We start from the raw sequence: 19,911 nt of genomic DNA, 5'->3' as shown, positions 1-19,911 counted from the left end.
GATGAACTTTTAGGATTCCATTTTGGTTTTTTCACCATCTAATCTCCACTCATCTGCTCCTTTTATGGCCGAGTGGGCATTCAGTGCTCCCATTGTGTTTCAGCATAACAGACAATCCTCTTAACACCCATATTGCATCTCATAAAAGAGCGATAACACCAGAAAGTGTCCGTCCTTTCAAGGCACCATGTGCCCTTCCACAGCCTGCTGAAACAGTGATGGTCCTAAATGATGAGTCTTATGACTTATTAACCACTAAACAAAGAGAAAGTAAGCAGACGAGTAATGGGTTTTGTTTCCTGGTCCGTCTGGGCTGCGCTTATTTTTCAGGAAGTTCATTTTCTGCTTGGTTTCAGTTACATGTTGAATTATTAATGCACATGTCGGACATCTTAAAAAACATTTCCTTTCTCTGTTTCTCTGATGCTGCGTATGCCGTGAGAGGAGTATATAAACTACACATACTGTGGACAAGCGCCAACTTGCACGGAGGCTGCCGGCTACAAGTGCTCTCATGTCAAATATAGGCTACTACAGGAGCAGAGGTCACACACAACAGTCACAACATGCTTCTTTTATCAGGCAAGGGGAGTGCAGCTGAAAGCCTATTTAGGGGAACAATGACAGAAGAGGAAGGATATTTTGTGTCTGTATGTGTGTTTGTGTGCTCGTACGTGGTGTTGGAATTTGTGTACGTGACTATGAAACACATCACCACACCACAGATCATGTGACCTCCAAGCAAAGCAGGTATTGTTTGCGGGGCACGTTAAAAAAAATAAGAGATGGAATTTCCCCCTCAGCTAACAGGGGTACAACTTTAAGACTTAAAAAGTTACCTTCTGCCACTTGTTGTCTCTGAATTAGTATTTTTTTAAACATGCATGTGTGTGATCTTGAGTGTGTATGCTGTGACTGTAGTGGTTACTTGTAACAGGAGAGAGACAACAGCAGCGTTTTATGGCCCCCTAAAGTAAGGTAGGGCAGACAGGTATATGCTGTAAACATCCTTTGCCAGACTGCCTTTGGTTCACTGCTTCAGTGGTTTTTGATAAAGAAGCTGTTGCCTGGAAACTGGGGCACTCCTAGATTTTTTTGATATTGTCAGTGCTTAACCTCTGATATGTCTACATTTTAAACATTAACTTTGCTCTGTGTATAAAAGCCTCTAACAATGACTCTTTTGATGCTCCATTGCATAATGATTATGATTATTATGAGTAATCTGGAGTATGTTTGTCTATTTAAAGCTAGATATTCACAAGCGCACACTGTGAGTTGACATATAGGGTCCATTCAATAATTTCATTTACTTATTTATGTACTAGTTTTTCAGTTTCATTCTGTGAAGACAATAATGGCTCCGTGTAACAACAAGGCATTCATTCAACACCACTTTGCACTGTCATGCTGGTAAAGGCAGTTTTGCTGTATAAACAATAGATTCACCATCCACCCATCCACCTATCTGCTCATCCATCCATTTTTTTTAACAGCAGCTCATCCAATTAAGGGTTGTGGGGGGGGAGGGGTGTGGGGGTGGGTTGGAGCCTATCCCAGATGTCACTGTGAAAGAGGTGTGGCACAATGCGGACGGGTTTCTAGTCCATCACAGGGCTGTTCACCACAAGGAAACATTGAATTCTTTCGTTGTTTTTAGAAGTGCACCACCTAGCGTTGAACAGTGAGTGTACACTTACTGGCCACTTTATTAGGTACATCTTGCTACTTGTTGTGCCAAAAAGTAATCGTCTGAAAAAAGTAATTTTTGAATTCCTGTGTGTTTTTTTAATGTCTAATATCTTTATTTATATTGGTAAATATACTGTAATAAACAGGATTCATGAAGAATGTATATAAAAAGAAAATTTTGCAGGTATCTTCACAACTCTGCGTTCTTGTGCATTATGAATCACTTAAGTTATGTTTATAAAACTTTTTTTTAACACTTTATTTTTATTTGTATTTTTGTATTTATTTATTTATTTATTTATTTATTTATTAAAAAACAATCAGACCCTTAACAAGTATCCAGAGCATCTAGGCTAGCAAAGACGCATTAAAAGAAAGATACAGCCATTTAAGGTACAATCAAATCAAATAGGTGAATCACAGCAATGATACATTTGGTACCAGGATTTAGAGTATTTTTCCATTCAGGTCAAGGTCCCACCTTTTCCAGTACTTCTCATATTTATCAGCAGCAAGTCTCTCCATTGTGTAAATTTCCTGGATAATGCCTATCCAGTCCAAAAATGACGGTGGATCCACGTTTAGCCATTTGCGAGTTATGGCTTTCTTTGCACCAGCCAATAGTATTAATAAAAGATATTTGTCCGATTCCCTCAGTCCTTGGGGGAAATTACATAGATAGAACACAGTGAAATCAGGGGCCAAATTCAAGCCCATCATGGTATTGATTTCTGTAATCACTACTAGCCAGTAGGGGACAATCTTAGCACATTCCCAAAAAATATGAAAATGTCCTGCAGATACACATCCACAGTTCCTCCAGCACAGAGCCTTGTCGGGGTCTTTTTTATTTTGTTTACTCTTAGCATTAGGCGTGACAAAAAAACGCACCATGTTTTTCCATGCAAATTCCCTCCATAGACCTGCGCTCGAAGTCATTACCACAGCTTTACATATATTGAACCAGTTGTCGTCATGTATTATTATTTCGGCCTCTTTTTCCCATCTAGCTTTAATGTACGTTGTGTCATTATTTCTACATGTTTGTAAACATTTGGATAATCTGGATATCTGTTTCTTTGGGGCATTCCCCTTACATGATTCAAGGAAGATTTTAACCAAGCCAGGGTCCTCCTCTTCTAGGGGTTTTATGTTTCTGTCGTAATGGTGCCTCAGCTGGAGGTATCTAAAGAAATCCTGTCTTTCCAAATAAAAACTTCTTTGGAGTTGCTGGTAGTCTTTTAGTACATTTTTGTCTGCGATCTTCCAGTAGCCTGTTATACCTTATGTGACCACTGTATAAATCTCTTATCCATGTTTGCAGGTGCAAAATCCGAATCGTGTGCAGACCATTGTAAAGTCTGGGCACTTTTTTCAGTTTTCTCATATTTGAGTATCCTTTGCCATATCTCTATGGGCACTTTCATTAGCACTGGGAACAGGTCTGCATCTATATGTCTTTTAATAAGTGGTTGATCTCCACTGAAGCGGTGTCTCACAGTAGGATTGATCTATCTCCTTCCATTTAGCCTCACACAATGGATCACACCACCCAATCATCACTCGTAACTGTCTTTATAAAACTTTTTGATGTTGTATGTGCCCAGATCTCTCTTGAAAAAGACATTTTTGATGTCAATGAGACTTTTTACCTGGATAAATAAATAAAATGAAAGAGTCACTTTGCCAGAAACTGATTGCAGCTTCTACCTATGATAGGAATGTTCTTTCTGGTTCAAAATGACTTAATATTATCATGAGAGATATGTTTGGCATATTGTTTTTTTCACAGATTTTAGGCCAGTGAGTCATTTATTACCGTTTCAATTCTCAAATCCCTTTTTTGGAACAACATCCAGGATGAACTTTGTTTTCACCTTCAGAGCAGCCTTAATTCTTCATGGCATGGTTTTAACAAGGTGCCCAAATTATTCCTCAATGAGTTTGGTACATAGTAACATGACAGCATCACACAGTTGCATCACACTTCCATGATAAGAACCTACCTGTTCCACCACATCCCAAAGGCACTCTATTGGCTTGAGATCTGGTGCTTGTGAAGCCATTGCTATGATCAAGAAACCAACTGGAGATGACTTGAGCATGGTGGAAGCAGCCAACAGAAGAAGGGCACACTGTGGTCATAAACGGCTTGATAACAAAAAGATTGAGCTAAGCTGTGGTGCTTAAATGGTCCTGTTTTTGTTTTTCTTTTAACTAAATCTAAAGATTAAGAGTTGTGGCAAAAAGTCACTTTTTCATATTTTAAATGTTATTTTTTATAAATTAATTACTTTCGTGTAGTATGAATGGCAACAGGTTAGATCTTAATGAGTAGGAAAACTTTTTTAAAAAGTTTTTAAAATACAGTTAAAAGTCCAAAATCAATCCTCTCAGTCACATTTTACAAAGCTGTACAGTGGGCCGATTCTTGCCCCTGGGCCTTATGTTTGACACCCACAGTCTTGACTATGGCTACATGCCCAGAGTTGCTGATATGTGATTGGCTAATTAGATAGTATTAGTAACCAGCAGTTGAATAGATGTACTTAATGAAGTCAGTGTACACCTAAATGAGGTCTGTATTGAGCTACAATGTTTCTAACAAAGATTTGCAACTTCTATATTCAGGCTTCTTAAATTTCCAGTTCTCTTTTTTTTGTATGAGTAATATCATTCAGAATAAAATATTGCAATTTCACAATTAGTAACAGAAAAGAGATAAAGAAAAGCTAACATTTGCCTCTGCTCAGTGCAGTTCTAACTATTATTATGCTGCATTGTGAGCTCGGTTTGTCAAGAAAATCATGGCAGAAACACAAAAAAATTAAAACATTTTATTACAAACAAAAACAGTGATACCGTTCCTGAATTTCCTTGGTGATTAATATCAGAGACATGGAAAGGTTTACACACAACCCCCCACAGCCTCTTAACAAGTGAAAGAAAGAACATTTTAAAGATCATAACTGGCAAATTCCAACCTCCTCCATCAAAACAACAACTCTGAAATACTGGAAATACACCCACACCTGTGTTAAAATACTGTCAGTTTATGATGTGGAAAAGAAAGTGGAGTATATAGGATGGATGATACCATGCTGAAGCTATCCATTTTAGCACGTCCCCTTAGTTAAAGTCATGATTTGATTGTCAGTTGCCTTCTCATCACAATTGAGAATTACAATAAAATGTCAGTATCAAAAAATGCCAATTAACTTTAAGTGATGGTCATTTTAGTAATTTAAGAATTTCTACGGTTATTTATTCTCTTAAAGTCTGCCTTTTTACAGACATCAGCTAAATAACATGAAAGCTCCCAAGCACGTAATGAGCTATACTGTCTCCTAAAGGGATGCAGTGGTGCAGGTTTTACTCACTTCTTCCACTTGTAAAGAGTACAGTGCCTCACTCTGACCAAATATCTTGTTAGACATGAGGTATGTCAGCTGACATGCTTTGTACAGTAATAAAAATCATAATGTGCAGTTCTAACAAAAGGTAAAATTTACATCTGATAACAAAACATCAGTGGTGACAAATCAATCTATAAAACAAAAAATAAAAGGTTACATGGTTTAGAAGAGGCTTTGATGGTGAATTAAGGGCAAGTTTTTGTCATCTGACTCAGGTAAAACATTCAACTCCCACTTCAAAAGCTTTGCAAGCGTGAAGACGTGAGGCCCCCAGAGGCTGTAGATCTCTCTTAATTAGATCTGTTGTTATTCCTCTGACTGTCCTTTGGCACCTCTCTTTTTCCAGTTACATCAGTGTGCTGTGGATCCTGCTGTAGCATTGAGCTGCAGCAGCACTGTTACATTCAGGGCTCTCTATATATTGCGTTCTCTGCCATCCGACACTGTGTGATGAACTGCTGACCTCCCTCTTTAGGCGCTAGCCTCCTGGCAGTTTGTGCAACTGCGTGCCACCCTCTGCCTGTGTGTCTGGATCTGCACTGTGCACCTGGTGAGGCCGTAGGTGTGAAGCAGCATGTGACGCGCCTTTGCCTGGACCTCCTCCCAGTTGTTAGCACTGGAGGGCGCTGTGCACACAAAGAGACATTTAAATATATTATATATACACACATACAAACAACAACAACTTGCAACTAACAACAAACAGCTTGTGATATTTAGAGCTGGTGACGCCAACAGACTGGATAAACCGATGAAGAAGCCTGGCTCTGTGATTGGCTGCACACTGGACACTGTTTAAAATTTGGTGGCAAAATTACGCATCATGGATAATCCTGTCCACTCTCTGCACCAATTACTGGACAAGAGGTGGAGTATTTTCTCTCTCAGATTCATTCAGCTGTGCCGTCATGATAAATGCAGGAAATCTTGCAATAAGTCTAGACATTGCAACACATCTGTCTGAGCAGTATACTAACATGACCAGGCTTTTGTTGCATTAGCTGGATTGACAAACTTAAAAACCTCAGTCAGAGGTGAGGGGTATGACAACAGCAGTTAGCAGCTTTCTTTGTTAATCCAGGCTTTTTGCTTCTGGCTCTGGGCATGCTTACATCATGCTAAATTGATCTGATCACAAACACATCCAGAAGAATAAATGTAATAATATATTTACACTAGTGTGCTCTCTTTAAACTGCATACACTTAAATATTAATGGTTACTCAGTGCATTCAGCTCTGACACTATCCCATAGCCTAATGAAGAAGAGAACTCGATTTGGTATGTCGCCATATCAAAGTGAAATTAATTTGACTGATTTTTGGCAATGAATAACCTAAAACTGTAACAGATCAGTTTTCTAATGTGTGCTGCAGTAACTGCAATTCCAACAGCAGAGGAAAAAAATAAAAGAGCGCAAATTAGTGCTTTAAAATATATATACCTAGGGCTGTTCGATATAACGATATATATCGGATGATATAAAAACATCTATCGTTTCATTTTACGCCACAGGTGTCGAACTCCAGGCCTCGAGGGCCGGTGTCCTGCAGGTTTTAGATGTGTCTTTGATCCAACGCAGCTGATTTAAATGGCTAAATTACCTCTTCAACATGACTTAAAGTTCTCCAGAAGCCTGGTAATGAACTAATCATTTGATTCAGGTGTGTTGAAACAGGGTGAGATCTAAAACCTGCAGGACACCGGCCCTTGAGGCCTGGAGTTCGACACCCCTGTTTTACGATATCGTTTGTTTCGTGGTGTCGCAAAATAAACTGTTTACGGCAATATTTTTTCATCGTTTTGATGGTCACTGTAGTGGCTATATTAATTTCTTAAAGTTCTCTCTTTCTCTTATATTTAATATAACCACACTACGGACGGACAAGCGCCTGTTTGTATGCGTTGTCGTTAGCAACAACGACAGCAAAACCATCGTATGTCCGCTTATTTATTTTCCACATAAACCTTTCAAAATAAAGCTCAAGATCCTGTTGAGACTTTTCAAAATAAACTGAATCACGTGAAAGAGTATGCAGAGTGTTTACGGATGAGAAGCAAAAAAGAGCCGTCAGGTGCTAAAAAATAAACCTTATACTCAAACGTTAGAACAGGCTTTTCCCCGCAGCACGCTGTGTAATAAATACTCACAAAGAAAACAGCGGCCGTTACAACTTATGTCTAAAAATGTGTCGTTTCATGCATCGTTAAAACACTCGACTCCAGGTACACGACACCCAGCTGGAAACACTTCACGCAAGTCGAGTTGCCCGAGATTCACAGAATTTACAGAAAATGTTAAATTTTTGTGATTTATATCGTTATCAGGACGATAGATATCTTATATCGGGATATGAGACTTTGGTCATATCGCACAGCCCTATATATGTTCTATACCACCATCGAAATTAATGTAAATTACAGTGACAATGTGATGCACTGTTTGTGATGCCACAGCTGGGTCACATTTTGGCTGTGTTGAGCTCTACAAGATGCATCTATATGTATTCCTGCAGCAGAGAATCCATTACCGTGAATAAAAGAATCAGTGAAAATGTGGCACTTCCAGTTTCAGTTTACTTCCAGGTGATTTTAAACTGAAACTCTGAACACAATCTGCTCCTGACCATGTTATGTGCTATGGTAATTTAATTCAGTTTAATTCAGTCCCTATGAGCAACCACTTGATGAAAGTGGGGAGGAAAAACTCCCTTTTAACAGGAAGAAACCTCTGACAGAACCAGGCTCAGGGAGGGGCAGCCATCTGCTAGGAACTGTTAGCCGACACACTGTGGAAGAGAGTGAGAGATTAATAATAATGAATGAATGAATGCGGAGTGGTGTATAAACACACAGAGTGAAAAGAGGTGAGTGAAGAAGAAATACCCCCAGAAGCCTACAGCTATTGAAGCACCGTGACTCTTAACACTTTATTAGTTAATGGAGGGTTCATGGTCACCTGATCCAGCCCCAACTATGAACTTTATATTAAATTAAAAAAAGAAAAGAAAAAAGGAAAGAAAGAAAAGAAAGTTTCAAGCCTAATCTTAAAAGTAGAGAGGGTGTCTGTCTTTCGAATCTGACCTAGTCAGGTAAAAAGATTTCCAACCTGCACTGTTACAACACTACAACACGTAACACACACAGACACTAAACTGCTTTACTGCACTGAACTGTATTCTGTTTCAAAGACGCCAGGGGGGGACTCGAATCCCTCTGGGATTGTGTCAGGATGGTGTAAAACCTCTGCCATATCAAACATGCAGAGCTACGCACTATTGTGACCCTTTCCTAAAGGTCAAAGGGAGCAGCTGAAAGTCGATCTTTATACTATTGTACTGAGTTGCATAACCATTTAAGATATTTGTTGTATGTTTGTTATAATTACATTTTTGGCTGCTTTAACACAGGCAAGTCCAAGCTTCGGAATACATAAAGTTTATATTATCTTAAGCTGGACGTGGCCATTGTGAGTTTGGCATTCTGGTCATTGCTAAAGAAATCAAATTTTTATCATATTTAATTTTAGACTGATATCTGCAACTATTGTTGAACTGCCTTTTCTGTAGGCAGTGAAAGTTCATGCTCCAACTCCAACAATGACTGAACAGCTCCCTCTTGTGTACAATCTGCAGCTTAGTGCATGAGTTAACTGTTCTGTGTGCCACATTTGAATACAGTTAAGTGGGTCAGAGTTAAACAGTGAAAGCCAGTTTTATACACTACTTTGTTGCAGTGGCTTTATAAACACTTACTTCTAATTTTTAAAGTAAAAGCTTGAATTAAGAACAGTCTATAGTTGTCTAACAATGATAAATAAATATGGGTGAAAGAAAAATGAAGAACTGGCACTTTACTTTTGTAAAGGAGATTAAAACGGTGGAAAAAAAACATTTGTGTGGCCCAAACTTTTCAAACAAACTCTAAAACGCTACATTTCGCAGCAACCAGTATGAGCACTTTTCCTGCAAATCTTCCCTGCTGTCAAGTCCGATGGAGCCAGAATTATGAAAACAAACAAGTCTGAAAACAAAGAAATTCCAGAGAAGGCTGTGATACAGATGGACAAAGACTCTACACAGACCCTTCTCTTCTGACATTTAAAGCACGGACAAATCAGTACAGGAAATGGCACAAATAAGAGAAGCTTGCTAAACCACAGCCCTGACGTGCTTCCTCAGCAGAAAGTTCATGACTTCACTAACTTGGCTCAATCTTGCACAAAGAAGAATACTTTAAAAAAAAGAAGTCACTGCCAACAGATTTTTAATATATATTTAAACTGGACTTAAAGGAATGTAAATTTTACCTTTTTTTTGTCAATTCTGACTACATGGTTAGCATTGTATAAGCTCACTTGTTATTAATAATTGTTCTGCTCTTGTCCTGAAGGAAAAATTAAATCCAATTTGGTACTAGCAAACTGTACCTAATGAAGTGGCCAGTGAGTGTATTACATCCATTTAAAATCACGAAAAGTTGTACACGACTAAAGAAAAAGTGCTCATTATCTGTGTGCAAACAATGACAATTGTTTGTGTGAATAGAAGTTCTGTTTTCCAGTGTTTCAGTAGTTTCTCGGTAACATTCAAGAGTTTCGTCAATTCCAAATTGAACAGGGTTTTTCCTGCATACAGAAATCTCCCCAAAAGCTTTAGCCAGATGAAAAATCACCTGCTCTGCACTGTCATGAAATTGTAGTTTTTATTTTCAATCACATTACGCATTTCTTATTGCAGCTACTCACTGAGCTGGAGATGCACCAGTGCTGCAGTCTTGTCTGCCGTCAGCGCCCAGACGTTCAGCTCATCGACTGATTGGACATCCTCCAGCTTAAGGAGGTCCTCTCTGATTTGCTGAGTGTCCAGGTGTCTGGGAACACCTGACACAGCAAGATAAAACATCAGCAAACAAATTAGTGTGCCCATCCCGCTCTACACTGTTTAAAGTAAACAGAATGCCCTGATGGGATTCTGCAACAGGAGATGGGACTTACCCTCCAAAACGATGACTCCTGTGTCTCGTAAGATGCGTAACGTGGTAAAAAGAACCAGAATGGAGAAGATGTACGTGCAGATGGGGTCTGCCAACTTTAACTCTGGCTGTCAAATCAGAAAGCTACATCAAACCTCCTGAATCTTCTCAATTAATCTTCTTTTTTTATTTTATTAAATACAATTCATCATACATCAGACCTACACTGTTGTAAAGCTCCATAACTACTACTTCCAAAAGGCAAAATTCCCATGTTTAACAACTTCAATGACATTTCCATTTTAGTTAGTTTAACTGGTTCTAAATGCAGGTTTGATAAGGACAAAGGGACATCAACACTTCTTTTTACTTTGTCACTGAGGAAGATAATAAAACAAAACTTTTTCACTTTATGCTGTGGAATAACATTCAAGATCATTTTCAATCAGTTATATTAAGTGTGTCTCAAATGAAATTTATGCAAAGCAAATACACCTGCAGTATTAAAAATAAATATAAGCTGTTAAAAAAAGCAAACAAACACATACCTTGAACCGGACAATGTAAGCAGCTATGAGCACTCCGACACTCTGGAGGAGATCTCCCAAAGCATGGATGAATGCAGCTCTTACGGCGAGGCTGCCATGTGGCCTCTGCTGCTGAGCCGACTGTGAACTTGAAGCACCAGCAGAGGCAGGAGACTGACCGTGGCTGTGGCCGTGGCCGTGGCTATGTGAGTGCAGGTGACCACCTTGGTTTAACAAGAAGCCCATTCTATCATAACCAGGGAAGCAAACAAGAAGTAATTGAGTCATTTGGTATATTTATTTCCCTGCTGCCACCAGGGGTTTAAAGACTTGCAGTCACAAGCTGTGGTTAAACATTACACACTGAAAATGTGTGTAATGTTACTTACATAATGTTAACAGCCACCCCCACAGCTGCAGTGATGAGCATGACATCGCCATCTATGCTGAAGTCCTGTTTTATTGTCCTCTGAACTGCCTCATAGAGCAGTATGCCAGTCAGTATATAGATGAGCAGCACACTGAGGACTGCTGCTACCACCTCTAGAAAGGAAGAAACAACCAGTTTATCTTTATCTACCAGTCTAGGAAATTAAGGTTTTTTTTAAACCATCCAATCTAATCTAGCATTTCTATTCAATGTTAGTAAGTATTATCAAGCAACTTAGAATAAGATACTATCATGATATAGCACTTCTATGACACTACCCCCCAAAAAGCAGAAATGATCTTATTATTACTCAGTTACTATAACTCAGTTCATTCGCTCTGCCCACTGCGGAGCATTTTCTTCCTGTCAGGTTTAATTTTTACTGCAAGTTAAACAAAGTTTACTGCACCTTCACCCCCTGATCTAACATTTGTTTTCCAAGTTATATGCTGTTCCTGATCAAATATAAATTCATATTTATGGCTCAAATACAAGTCCAGTGTGAACCTTAAGTTTAATTTTAATTTAAGTGGACACCACCATGTGGGGTTTTCCCGGCTCAGAAAGAGTTTTTTCTTCTATGTAGGAAAAACCCTTCTATTTGTCTACTGACAAATTGTTCCTCCCCAATACCCTGTGTTAGTTTTTTTCCCCTGTTTTAGTTTATTTCTAGTCCACCTTAAGCTCATGTTTTGCTTTGTATTATTTCACCATGTCTTATCCGAGCCAATGAGTATGCTGTTTAAGAAGACATAAATCTTAGGAGAAATTTAGAAAGAAATTTGTGGTTTTAAAAATGTGCTCTGTCATATTTATAAGTGTTGAACTGATAAAACGTAGCAGACCAAAGCAATCACGTGTCAAAGAGGTGCGTATTAATTAATTAATGTGTTAAAGAAAGCAAAAAGAAAAAAACAAAAGAAAAAACACAACTATCCTGGTTTACATTACATTTAAATACAAAAAGAAAGAAAACTGTAAGTCAGGTTCCCTGCTGGGTCTTTTATTATCCCAGAGATTCCTCAGAGATGTCTTCCAATAACCATAGATTTCCACATTTCACAAATGGAACCAGCTAGGATGAACTTTTGGCGTTTCTGACTTTTGGTCAAACAAAACAGAGCAAATTGAATGTGTTAACTAGGCCTTGCCTAGTAAACTAAACAAACTCTAAGATAAACTGATAATAAAAATTATGATGGACTGCAACTTTACAACACTTCTGCTGGAATAATATTAGCTGAGGTCACAAAGAATTAGGTGAATATAAACTAAAACACTCTAATATCAAACTATTTTCAGAGACATTCCCTCCTGTAGCTGATATTCTACTTCAAAGGTCTAACCCAGTTTCAGCTAGAGAAGAAGAAAAGGGCAGTCAACACAAACAAATAGAGCAACTTAATCTAGGATTCGGGGGCCGCCTTTAGAGCCAAACAGAGTGACCACACTAACCGCTGTTTAAGGATTCCAAAACTTAGAAAACAATACGTCCTTTAGTTCAAGTAGTTGCCATCTCCATGAATGATTGCACTTCAACAAGAGTTTTGTAATGAATCCAGAGACACATGAAGACATTTATATATTTACTTTAACTCTACTGCCATAAAATAGAAAGTGGTTTATAACCAAAGGATAAACATTCATAACAGATAACATTCATAGAGTCAACATGACATTTATCAGTTTCTGGCAGAGCTTTTACAATTATGCATCTCTAATGCTGTAAGGCAGAGATGTCAAACTGATTTTACACCATGGGGCACATACTGTCCAAGTTGATCTTAAGTGGGCCGGACCAGTTAAAGTCCCCTTTCTGTCAGTGTAAAGAAGTTTAACTACACATCTAATCCCTGAGATATCTTAATAAAAGAAATAAAAGGTGCAATTTCTCAGCACGTCTCTTTGGGCTTAAACTGTAAGAAATAAATCTTTAAAACAGAAAAAGTTCTGGGAGTTCGTTGGCCAGGCAGACCTGGAATGATAACAAAAATAAGAACATACCTAGACGATGGAGTCCAAAAGTGAATCTCTTGGTTGGTGGTTTAGTCGTAAGAAAGAGGGCCAGCATAGAAAACAGAATACCCACAACATCGGCTAAGATGTGCAACGCATCGGTCATGATGGCTAAACTGTTGGACACATAACCACCTGAAAGCAAAACATAATGGTAATAACAAAATATATTCAAACAATTTGTGTGTAACTAATACACCATTAAAAAGTACTGTTTTACTAGAGACAACTGAGACGTAAAGAAGACAAGAGCAGTCCAGTTCATGTGGGTTCAAAACAAGAACTGCAGATAAAACCTTGATTAAACATGACTTGTTTTTTGTGTTTTTTTTAACCATCTTTTTTTCTTTCTGGAATAATCATTTTTTAACCGGGGCTAAGTAAAATCACTAATCTATGAGATGGCTGGCATCAAGAAATAAACAGGAGAGGTTTTAACCCATGCCTGAAATTAATGTTTGACATGTATAATCAGTCATAGGATCTGCAGGCTGCCTGCAATCCTGACATGCAGCTTACACAGAACACCAATGAAGCAAATGCTGCCACTTTTCTGACTCTAAAACTTTGAGACATGTGAATGAAATCTACTGGCTCACACTTACCTAATCTTCATGCTTTATGGTGTTTTTGTTTTAAGAAAGCTGGCCTTACATGGAAGCCTTTTATTGCTACTGACATATCATTCTCCTCTTATAGTTCATAGATCTGTTATTAAGTTTCTTCTTGTGATTAACCACACAGTGACAAAGGTCCATCTCTTACCTATAAATTCACCCGTCATAAAAAGAAAATACAGCAAAGCTGCAATGCCAAGCCTCTTCATCACCCTCCTGTGTTTGATGGCCTCCCGCTTTCTAGTGCAGCTGTCACAAGGATCCATGTTTAGCCCCGGGCTGCCCAGGCTGGAAGACGAGTCCAGCAGGGAGTCATCATCATCTGCCACCAGCGTGTTCACGGCCACACCGTTGGACGAAGCTCCGGCGGAATAGTCCGACATCTCTCCAGACACCACGACCTTCAGCTTGTTGAATCTGGGCGCCTCATCGTCCGCCAGCTCGTCCGAAAAATCGAAAGGTGCCGTGTCGCTCAGGTCCCAGTCGCTTCGCTCCCTCCTGAAGGCGGACCGCACCTTGCCGAACAGGCTCCCACCTGACATCTTTGATACTGATAAGGGTGAGCTCTGTCTGTAGGCTGCTGTTCTCTGGGGTAATCATTCACGCTTTTCTAGCGGGTGCTCGACGGTGGGATTGTACGTCTACTCCATCTCAGCAACTGGAGGACAACAAAAAGAAGCGAAAGTGATATCAAAAACACACAGAAAGCATCCCTTCACGTTCGCACAGCTCATCGATTTCTACAGCGGGGTCACAAAGAGCTATTTACACGACTGACAAAATGCTGAACTTACGTTTCAACTATAAGACCTCAAGCCGCTCACTTTTCCACGTGAGCCGATGAACTTTGAGTTCAACAGTCCCCCTAAAAACAGTATTGCTAAACAGTAGCAAGCTAGCTAGTAAATGTTAGCTACCCTGTCGTGTTGGCTTGTGACTCTCACACAGTCAGCACAGCGCGGAAGACTGTGACGAAACATGAGCGGGACTTACCACTAACTGTTCCCTCAGACTGTTCAAACTTATTTCGTTCCCACGTTAAAAACGGTCATGTCAAAAGTGGTTGAACCGTCAGAGTCGAGGAAGAGAACTACCTCTGTACTGCTGTTGACACATTCCCAGCAGCAAGTTTGGTTTCACAGGCACAGTCACGTGATTACACAGATCACATGACGTTTTTTTTTTCCTTTTAAGACGCAGTGACAAATCCAAAATATTTCCGCTCTGTTTTCTTCTTTTTTGTTGCTAACATAGCCGTACTAATCACGGCTACAGTTACTGATACATGCCGATTAAACCAGGTAAGGTGCTGACTGGTGTTTACAGACTGCCGAGCCGCTGCTCTGCCTCTCGTGGGTCACGCTGTGCTCATTATGGAGCCGCTGAGCAAGCTAGCTAGTTCTTCACAACGTTTACATACCTGATGCTCGATCAGCTGATATTTGCCTCTAGATAAAACAGTAAAACCCGACTGTCTGCCTTTTCTGTGCCTCTTTGTAGGGTAGAAAAGCACTGGGTCAGTAGAATCGTTGCATATGGAGGTAGAAGGAATGGAAGATGAAGGACCTTCGTCCCAAAGTGAACTTCCTCACAGTGAAGGTGTGTGTCTGTCTGTGTGTGTGTGTTTAAACCTCTGCTGCCTACACTTGAATTTGCGGTTGGCTTTAACTGCAAGCCCTGACATGGCAGCTCAGACATCCTCAAGTAGTTGTAAAAGGTTTTTATCTACAGCTGAAAGAAAGGTTTGTGGAGTTACCAGTATTTCTGCATTTTTTTACGCATAACGTAGTCAAGGTTTATATAGGTCACAACTATAGATCCACACAGTATGACAAATACATTCACACGACCTCAGCAGTGTTATATAAATGTGAGAAGTTTCATAAAGCCACTCCACCAAAACAGAAACTGTCTACAAGTGGGAACTTTGGGAACTTTCATACACGTATTGCACCAAGAGCACAATGTGGAATTCTGGTTTCAAAGGGTTGACAGACTTTGGAAATACACACACACACACACACACACATACATACATACATACATACATACATATACACACACACACATATATATATATATATATATATATATATATATATATATATATATATATGTATATATATATATATATATATATATATATATATATGAGAGCGTAATATTTGTATTAAAAATTAATATGTGTAATATATTCCCCTTAACTGAAAACACAGAAGTGCCTAAAAACAGACTAACGCTTTTTTCTCACATTAGCCAAAGTGTGTTGTTCTTCACAGTAAATTTTCCATTTTAATGTAACCCCTACACAACCAACTCTGCAACTATACAAACAGTTGTAGTTCAGAAACCTTTCTAATGTTTTCTCTAACCTCATGTTAGGATAATCCCAATGACAACATCTTTATCATACTTTAGAAAGCTCCTCCAGAGAGACACATATTTACACAGCGTAGTGCCATTTTAACATTCACAGTGAGAAAAAAACCTATTTTATTAAAACAAAAATAGAATAATGGAGGCTTTAACGGGACAGTTGTGAAAACCTGTTATTCATATTATCCATAAAATCAAAATCAAGTATGGATGATGTGATTTTCAGGTGAATTTCATTTAGCTTTTATTAGGGCCACACCAAAAGGCTGAACTCCATTCTGCTTAATGGTAACTTTATGTCTTTAGAAGCTTGTTGGTACGGCCATCCACAGCATTCACGGTTTCTCGTGTGACACCTTGGGGAAATCAATTGGGCACTTCTGGTCTTGAGGTTCAAAGAGAAAAGAACATGCATACAATTTCGATAATTAAATTAAACTGTCACTGCTGCACGCAACTAAACTCTGTGGATGGTCCAACAATTAGCTGAAATGCACATGTTTATAGAATGAGGAAATGATTTCCCACTGTCTACAGCAAAGCTTTCAGCTTGTATTTATGACATTGAAACATCAGCTAATCCAGATCACACTCACAACAAAGAAAGCCAACATCTCAGTAATTAGAATAAACGAAGTAAAAGGTAGCCCGTTACATTTAAAGGATATTCTTTTTCTTTCATAAATATTCATAAATATTTCACAGATCTACAGTTGGTCCAGCAAGAATCATTGCATCTGGATGGCTCAGCCCCGGTGGAAAACGTGTATGTGGATAAGAAAGCAGTGGACAAACTCACAGAGGGATTCCTCACTCACTACCTACCAGATCTGCAGAACTCTAAGAGAGCCCTCCAGGAGCTCACGTGAGTATTCACGTGTGTCATTGTTTCAGGACACACTCTTGGGCTTGACATCATGTTAGGGTTCACACATTTGCCTAAAAAATAATAATCAATTACCAAATCAAGCATTCGGAGGTACCTGCTTTGGCAACCCCTTGTGAATAAGAGAGAAGCAGAAAGTAGCTTCAGTCAGCAGCAGGTTCCCTCCGTTTCGCTCCGCTTACTGCAGTTTGACCAGTTTTCGGCATGTTCTTGTCCAGCCTGCTTCAGTGGGGGAACTGTAAATACAGAAGAGCATTCCAGATCAGGATCTGGTAATCAAATGACATGTCAGGGCAAGTCTGTGCCAAAGGTTGCAATCAAGGATGAGATTGCCCTTGCTGTTGCAATTGTTCTAAGTCCAGTCAGGTAAATGCACACATTGGTGGATCTGAATAATGTCCAAGAGGTTTTTGCTTGTCAGTAACTAACTGAACTATTTGCATTAATAAGAAGCACTCAGTGAACCTGGAGTAGAGACTAAAAAGCTGCTTAGAGAATCTGGCTTTTGTAATTTCGAGTTGCCTTTTGCACAGACAACTCCCTAAAACACACAGACGCTAACCTACAGTATACACAGTACAGTTGGTTTGATCAGTTCCTCTGATGCTGGCAGTGAGATCATGTGTCATGAAAAACAAACACAAGCTTGTGGACACTTTTAAATGGGATGTTTTTCATCTATATAATCACTTTATTTTCTTGTTTTTCAGACAAAATCAGCTTGTGCTGTTGGACACACTGGACCAAGAAGTCACAAAGTTCAGAGAATGTAATGCCTTATTGGACCTCAATTCCCTGGTATGTGTGAACTGAATTCTAATCTAATTTGTTGTCGTTGTTGTTTGTGCACTCTGCATCAGCCTACAGGAGTGATTTGTAAGCAAGGCCTTTCTCCTTAGTTTACAGAGGCAAAGATGTACCACAATAAACTGGTGAATATAAGGAAAGAGATGATTATGCTCCATGAAAAGACAACTAAACTAAAGGTACTATTATCTTAGATGGCACTGGATGCCGTGCTCTTAAGATGAGGGCAAAATACTGAATGGAGGCAAATTAATCAAAGGCCTGCATGTTGTGTCCTCTCAGAAAAGAGCTTTGAAGCTGCAGCAACAAAAGCAGAAGGAGGCGCTGGAGAAGGAGCAGCAGCGGGAGAAGGAACTGGAGAGAGAAAGGCAGCTCATCGCCAAACCTGCTAAAAGAACGTAGGATCCCCAAGTGCGTCTGCTGTATTAAAAGACAATATGGGGGAAGGGGGCGGGGGTTTGCATGTTTTAGTCTATTTATTACATTTCTTATTCATTATACAGCCCGTTACTGCTAGCCATTTTCCAAAGTGCACAAGTTTAAAATTATAAGATCAAATGAAATGGAGAAATATTATATGAACATCAACTTGAAACATGCTTGATACATGTAATCCATGGCAGTTAATATCAAATTCTACTTTAAATTATTGTTAAATGTTAATGCAGAGCTCACTGATATAAATTTTCTTTGAAATATTGATTGCGTTTGAAGCATGATTGTTTTAAACGTGCGTTATTCCTGTTGCAGGCAGGTTTGTGTGGTACAGACAGAGTGTACCACCTGTTATCTTAATGGCTGTTTCTGCAGTCGTTACACGCTGAGATTGGCTTCAGAGACGTTTTTGGTTTCTAGGAGTAACGGAAATGGCTGTAAACTGACTAGAATAACTGGAGCCTGCTTGAGTTTTGGAGTTGCGACTCTCTCGCACCTTGTTTCTTCATTTCTATGGCAGCACTCACCATTTTTAGATCCATTTCATAAGGAAACAAATTTGGAACAAGATGTAATTTTTCTATTTGAAGAATCTGAAACAGTTGTCATTGAAAGAAGTGGAAAAAGACGTAAAGAAAAGGTCTGTTTAACCGTCTTGAAACCGAAAGATGCTTTGGAAAATGTTTCTCTTATTAAGTAGTTCTTAGTACATGGACTAAAACTTGCAAAACCTCTGGTTTGATTGACCCCAGATTACATTGCCAAGAAGACCACAAACCAAAGACATTAACTAAATCATCAAATGCTGGTATTTCCCACTATCAGTGTCTGATGGCACACCAATCTGTGCACTTCTTCAAACAGAATTGTTGAAAATTACTTACATACTCATGTAGCCATCAGACCACAGCCTGGGATAATCACTGCGCTTGGTGTCATTTGTTGAAGTATTAATATGTTGTTCCTGGACCCTCTTAGTGTTGAATGTTATAAAACAAGACATGCTGTTTAAAGTCACATAGGTCTGCACTAAATTTGACTGACTGTATTTCTGCCATACAGATGATGTATAGCTAATTTATGATGGTGGATGAATAAAAATGTATCAAACTTTGCCATCACAATAATCAGCGTCTGTAAATTTGTTTAGTAGACCTTTTGAGAGGCTTCTATGCACTAGTTGTTCCTGAAACCTCAGTATTTGTACTATTAATAAAAAAACTGACTGGTTTATAGTATACTGTCTTATTGCTGTGTTCTTTTGTATTCTGTATTCTTTACATCTCAGCTGTCTGTGTGGAAAAATTTAGGGTGAACTGGTCGAAGCAAACTAAAAGTGGTGCAAAGACAGTGTTTGTGTGGGGCACTGTGGGTCATGCTCCTGATGCTGGGAGATGGTTTGAAACTGTACTGAAGTTTAAAAAGTACGCTTATGCCGTAAGCTTCTTGGATTTGAACAAAGTAGGATCTTCTGCTTATAGATTTTTAATCTTAAGAATATTTCTGTCTGGTAAATATCTGGGGAGATTACATTTTGGGCTGCACAGATACACTCACCGGCCACTTTATTAGATACACCCTTTTGCCATTTAATTCTTCATGGCACAGATTCAAGAAGGTGCGGGAAACGTTCCTCAGAGGTTTTGGTCAGAATATGATAGCATCACAAATATTTGTCAGGTACACATCCGTGATGTCAATCTCACATTCCGCTATATCCCAAAGGTGCTCTGTTG

General features: G+C 39.1%; 2 protein-coding genes across 5 annotated transcripts; one reads left to right on the top strand and one right to left on the bottom strand.

Annotated features, from left to right (window-relative positions):
• Positions 1 to 4,515: 4,515 nt before the first annotated feature.
• Positions 4,516 to 15,198, bottom strand: slc30a4 (solute carrier family 30 member 4). 4 transcript variants are annotated; one of them, XM_063472636.1, is made up of 8 exons: positions 15,092 to 15,198; positions 13,820 to 14,329; positions 13,043 to 13,189; positions 10,998 to 11,151; positions 10,630 to 10,855; positions 10,104 to 10,209; positions 9,855 to 9,989; positions 4,516 to 5,734 (listed from the first exon to the last, which is right to left on the bottom strand). In XM_063472636.1, exons 2-8 carry the CDS (start codon positions 14,211 to 14,213, stop codon positions 5,580 to 5,582), a joined length of 1,317 nt encoding a protein of 438 aa, XP_063328706.1. In that variant the 5' UTR covers positions 14,214 to 14,329; positions 15,092 to 15,198; the 3' UTR covers positions 4,516 to 5,579. The 4 variants fall into 4 exon arrangements, 3 of the variants coding, with proteins under 3 accessions (XP_063328706.1, XP_063328697.1, XP_063328709.1); XM_063472627.1 differs by lacking the exon at positions 15,092 to 15,198 and adding an exon at positions 14,665 to 14,794; XM_063472639.1 differs by lacking the exon at positions 15,092 to 15,198 and adding an exon at positions 14,466 to 14,595.
• bloc1s6 (biogenesis of lysosomal organelles complex-1, subunit 6, pallidin) lies at positions 14,852 to 19,380 on the top strand. The gene is made up of 6 exons (XM_063472641.1): positions 14,852 to 14,972; positions 15,172 to 15,270; positions 16,753 to 16,912; positions 17,644 to 17,731; positions 17,833 to 17,919; positions 18,023 to 19,380. The coding sequence occupies exons 2-6, from the start codon at positions 15,207 to 15,209 to the stop codon at positions 18,140 to 18,142; spliced, it is 519 nt and encodes a 172-aa protein (XP_063328711.1). The 5' UTR covers positions 14,852 to 14,972; positions 15,172 to 15,206; the 3' UTR covers positions 18,143 to 19,380.
• The last annotated feature ends 531 nt before the right edge of the window (positions 19,381 to 19,911 follow it).

The sequence above is a fragment of the Pelmatolapia mariae genome, linkage group LG1, assembly GCF_036321145.2.
Source record: "Pelmatolapia mariae isolate MD_Pm_ZW linkage group LG1, Pm_UMD_F_2, whole genome shotgun sequence".
Classification (NCBI taxonomy): domain Eukaryota; kingdom Metazoa; phylum Chordata; class Actinopteri; order Cichliformes; family Cichlidae; genus Pelmatolapia; species Pelmatolapia mariae.
Note: the sequence above shows the minus strand (reverse complement) of the source record. Positions and strands in the feature narration are given on the sequence as shown.

Excerpts from the sequence above, each read along its gene's own strand:
- slc30a4 (XM_063472636.1), bottom strand. The coding sequence starts at position 14,213 with ATGTCAGGTGGGAGCCTGTTCGGCAAGGTGCGGTCCGCCTTCAGGAGG. Across the intron at positions 11,152-13,042 it reads TTTTGGACTCCATCGTCTAG|AGGTGGTAGCAGCAGTCCTC; the intron begins GTATGTTCTTAT and ends CTTCCTTTCTAG. Across the intron at positions 10,856-10,997 it reads GGGGTGGCTGTTAACATTAT|AATGGGCTTCTTGTTAAACC; the intron begins GTAAGTAACATT and ends TGGTTATGATAG.
- bloc1s6 (XM_063472641.1), top strand. The coding sequence starts at position 15,207 with ATGGAGGTAGAAGGAATGGAAGATGAAGGACCTTCGTCCCAAAGTGAA. Across the intron at positions 15,271-16,752 it reads TGAACTTCCTCACAGTGAAG|ATCTACAGTTGGTCCAGCAA; the intron begins GTGTGTGTCTGT and ends AATATTTCACAG. Across the intron at positions 17,732-17,832 it reads TATTGGACCTCAATTCCCTG|TTTACAGAGGCAAAGATGTA; the intron begins GTATGTGTGAAC and ends CTTTCTCCTTAG.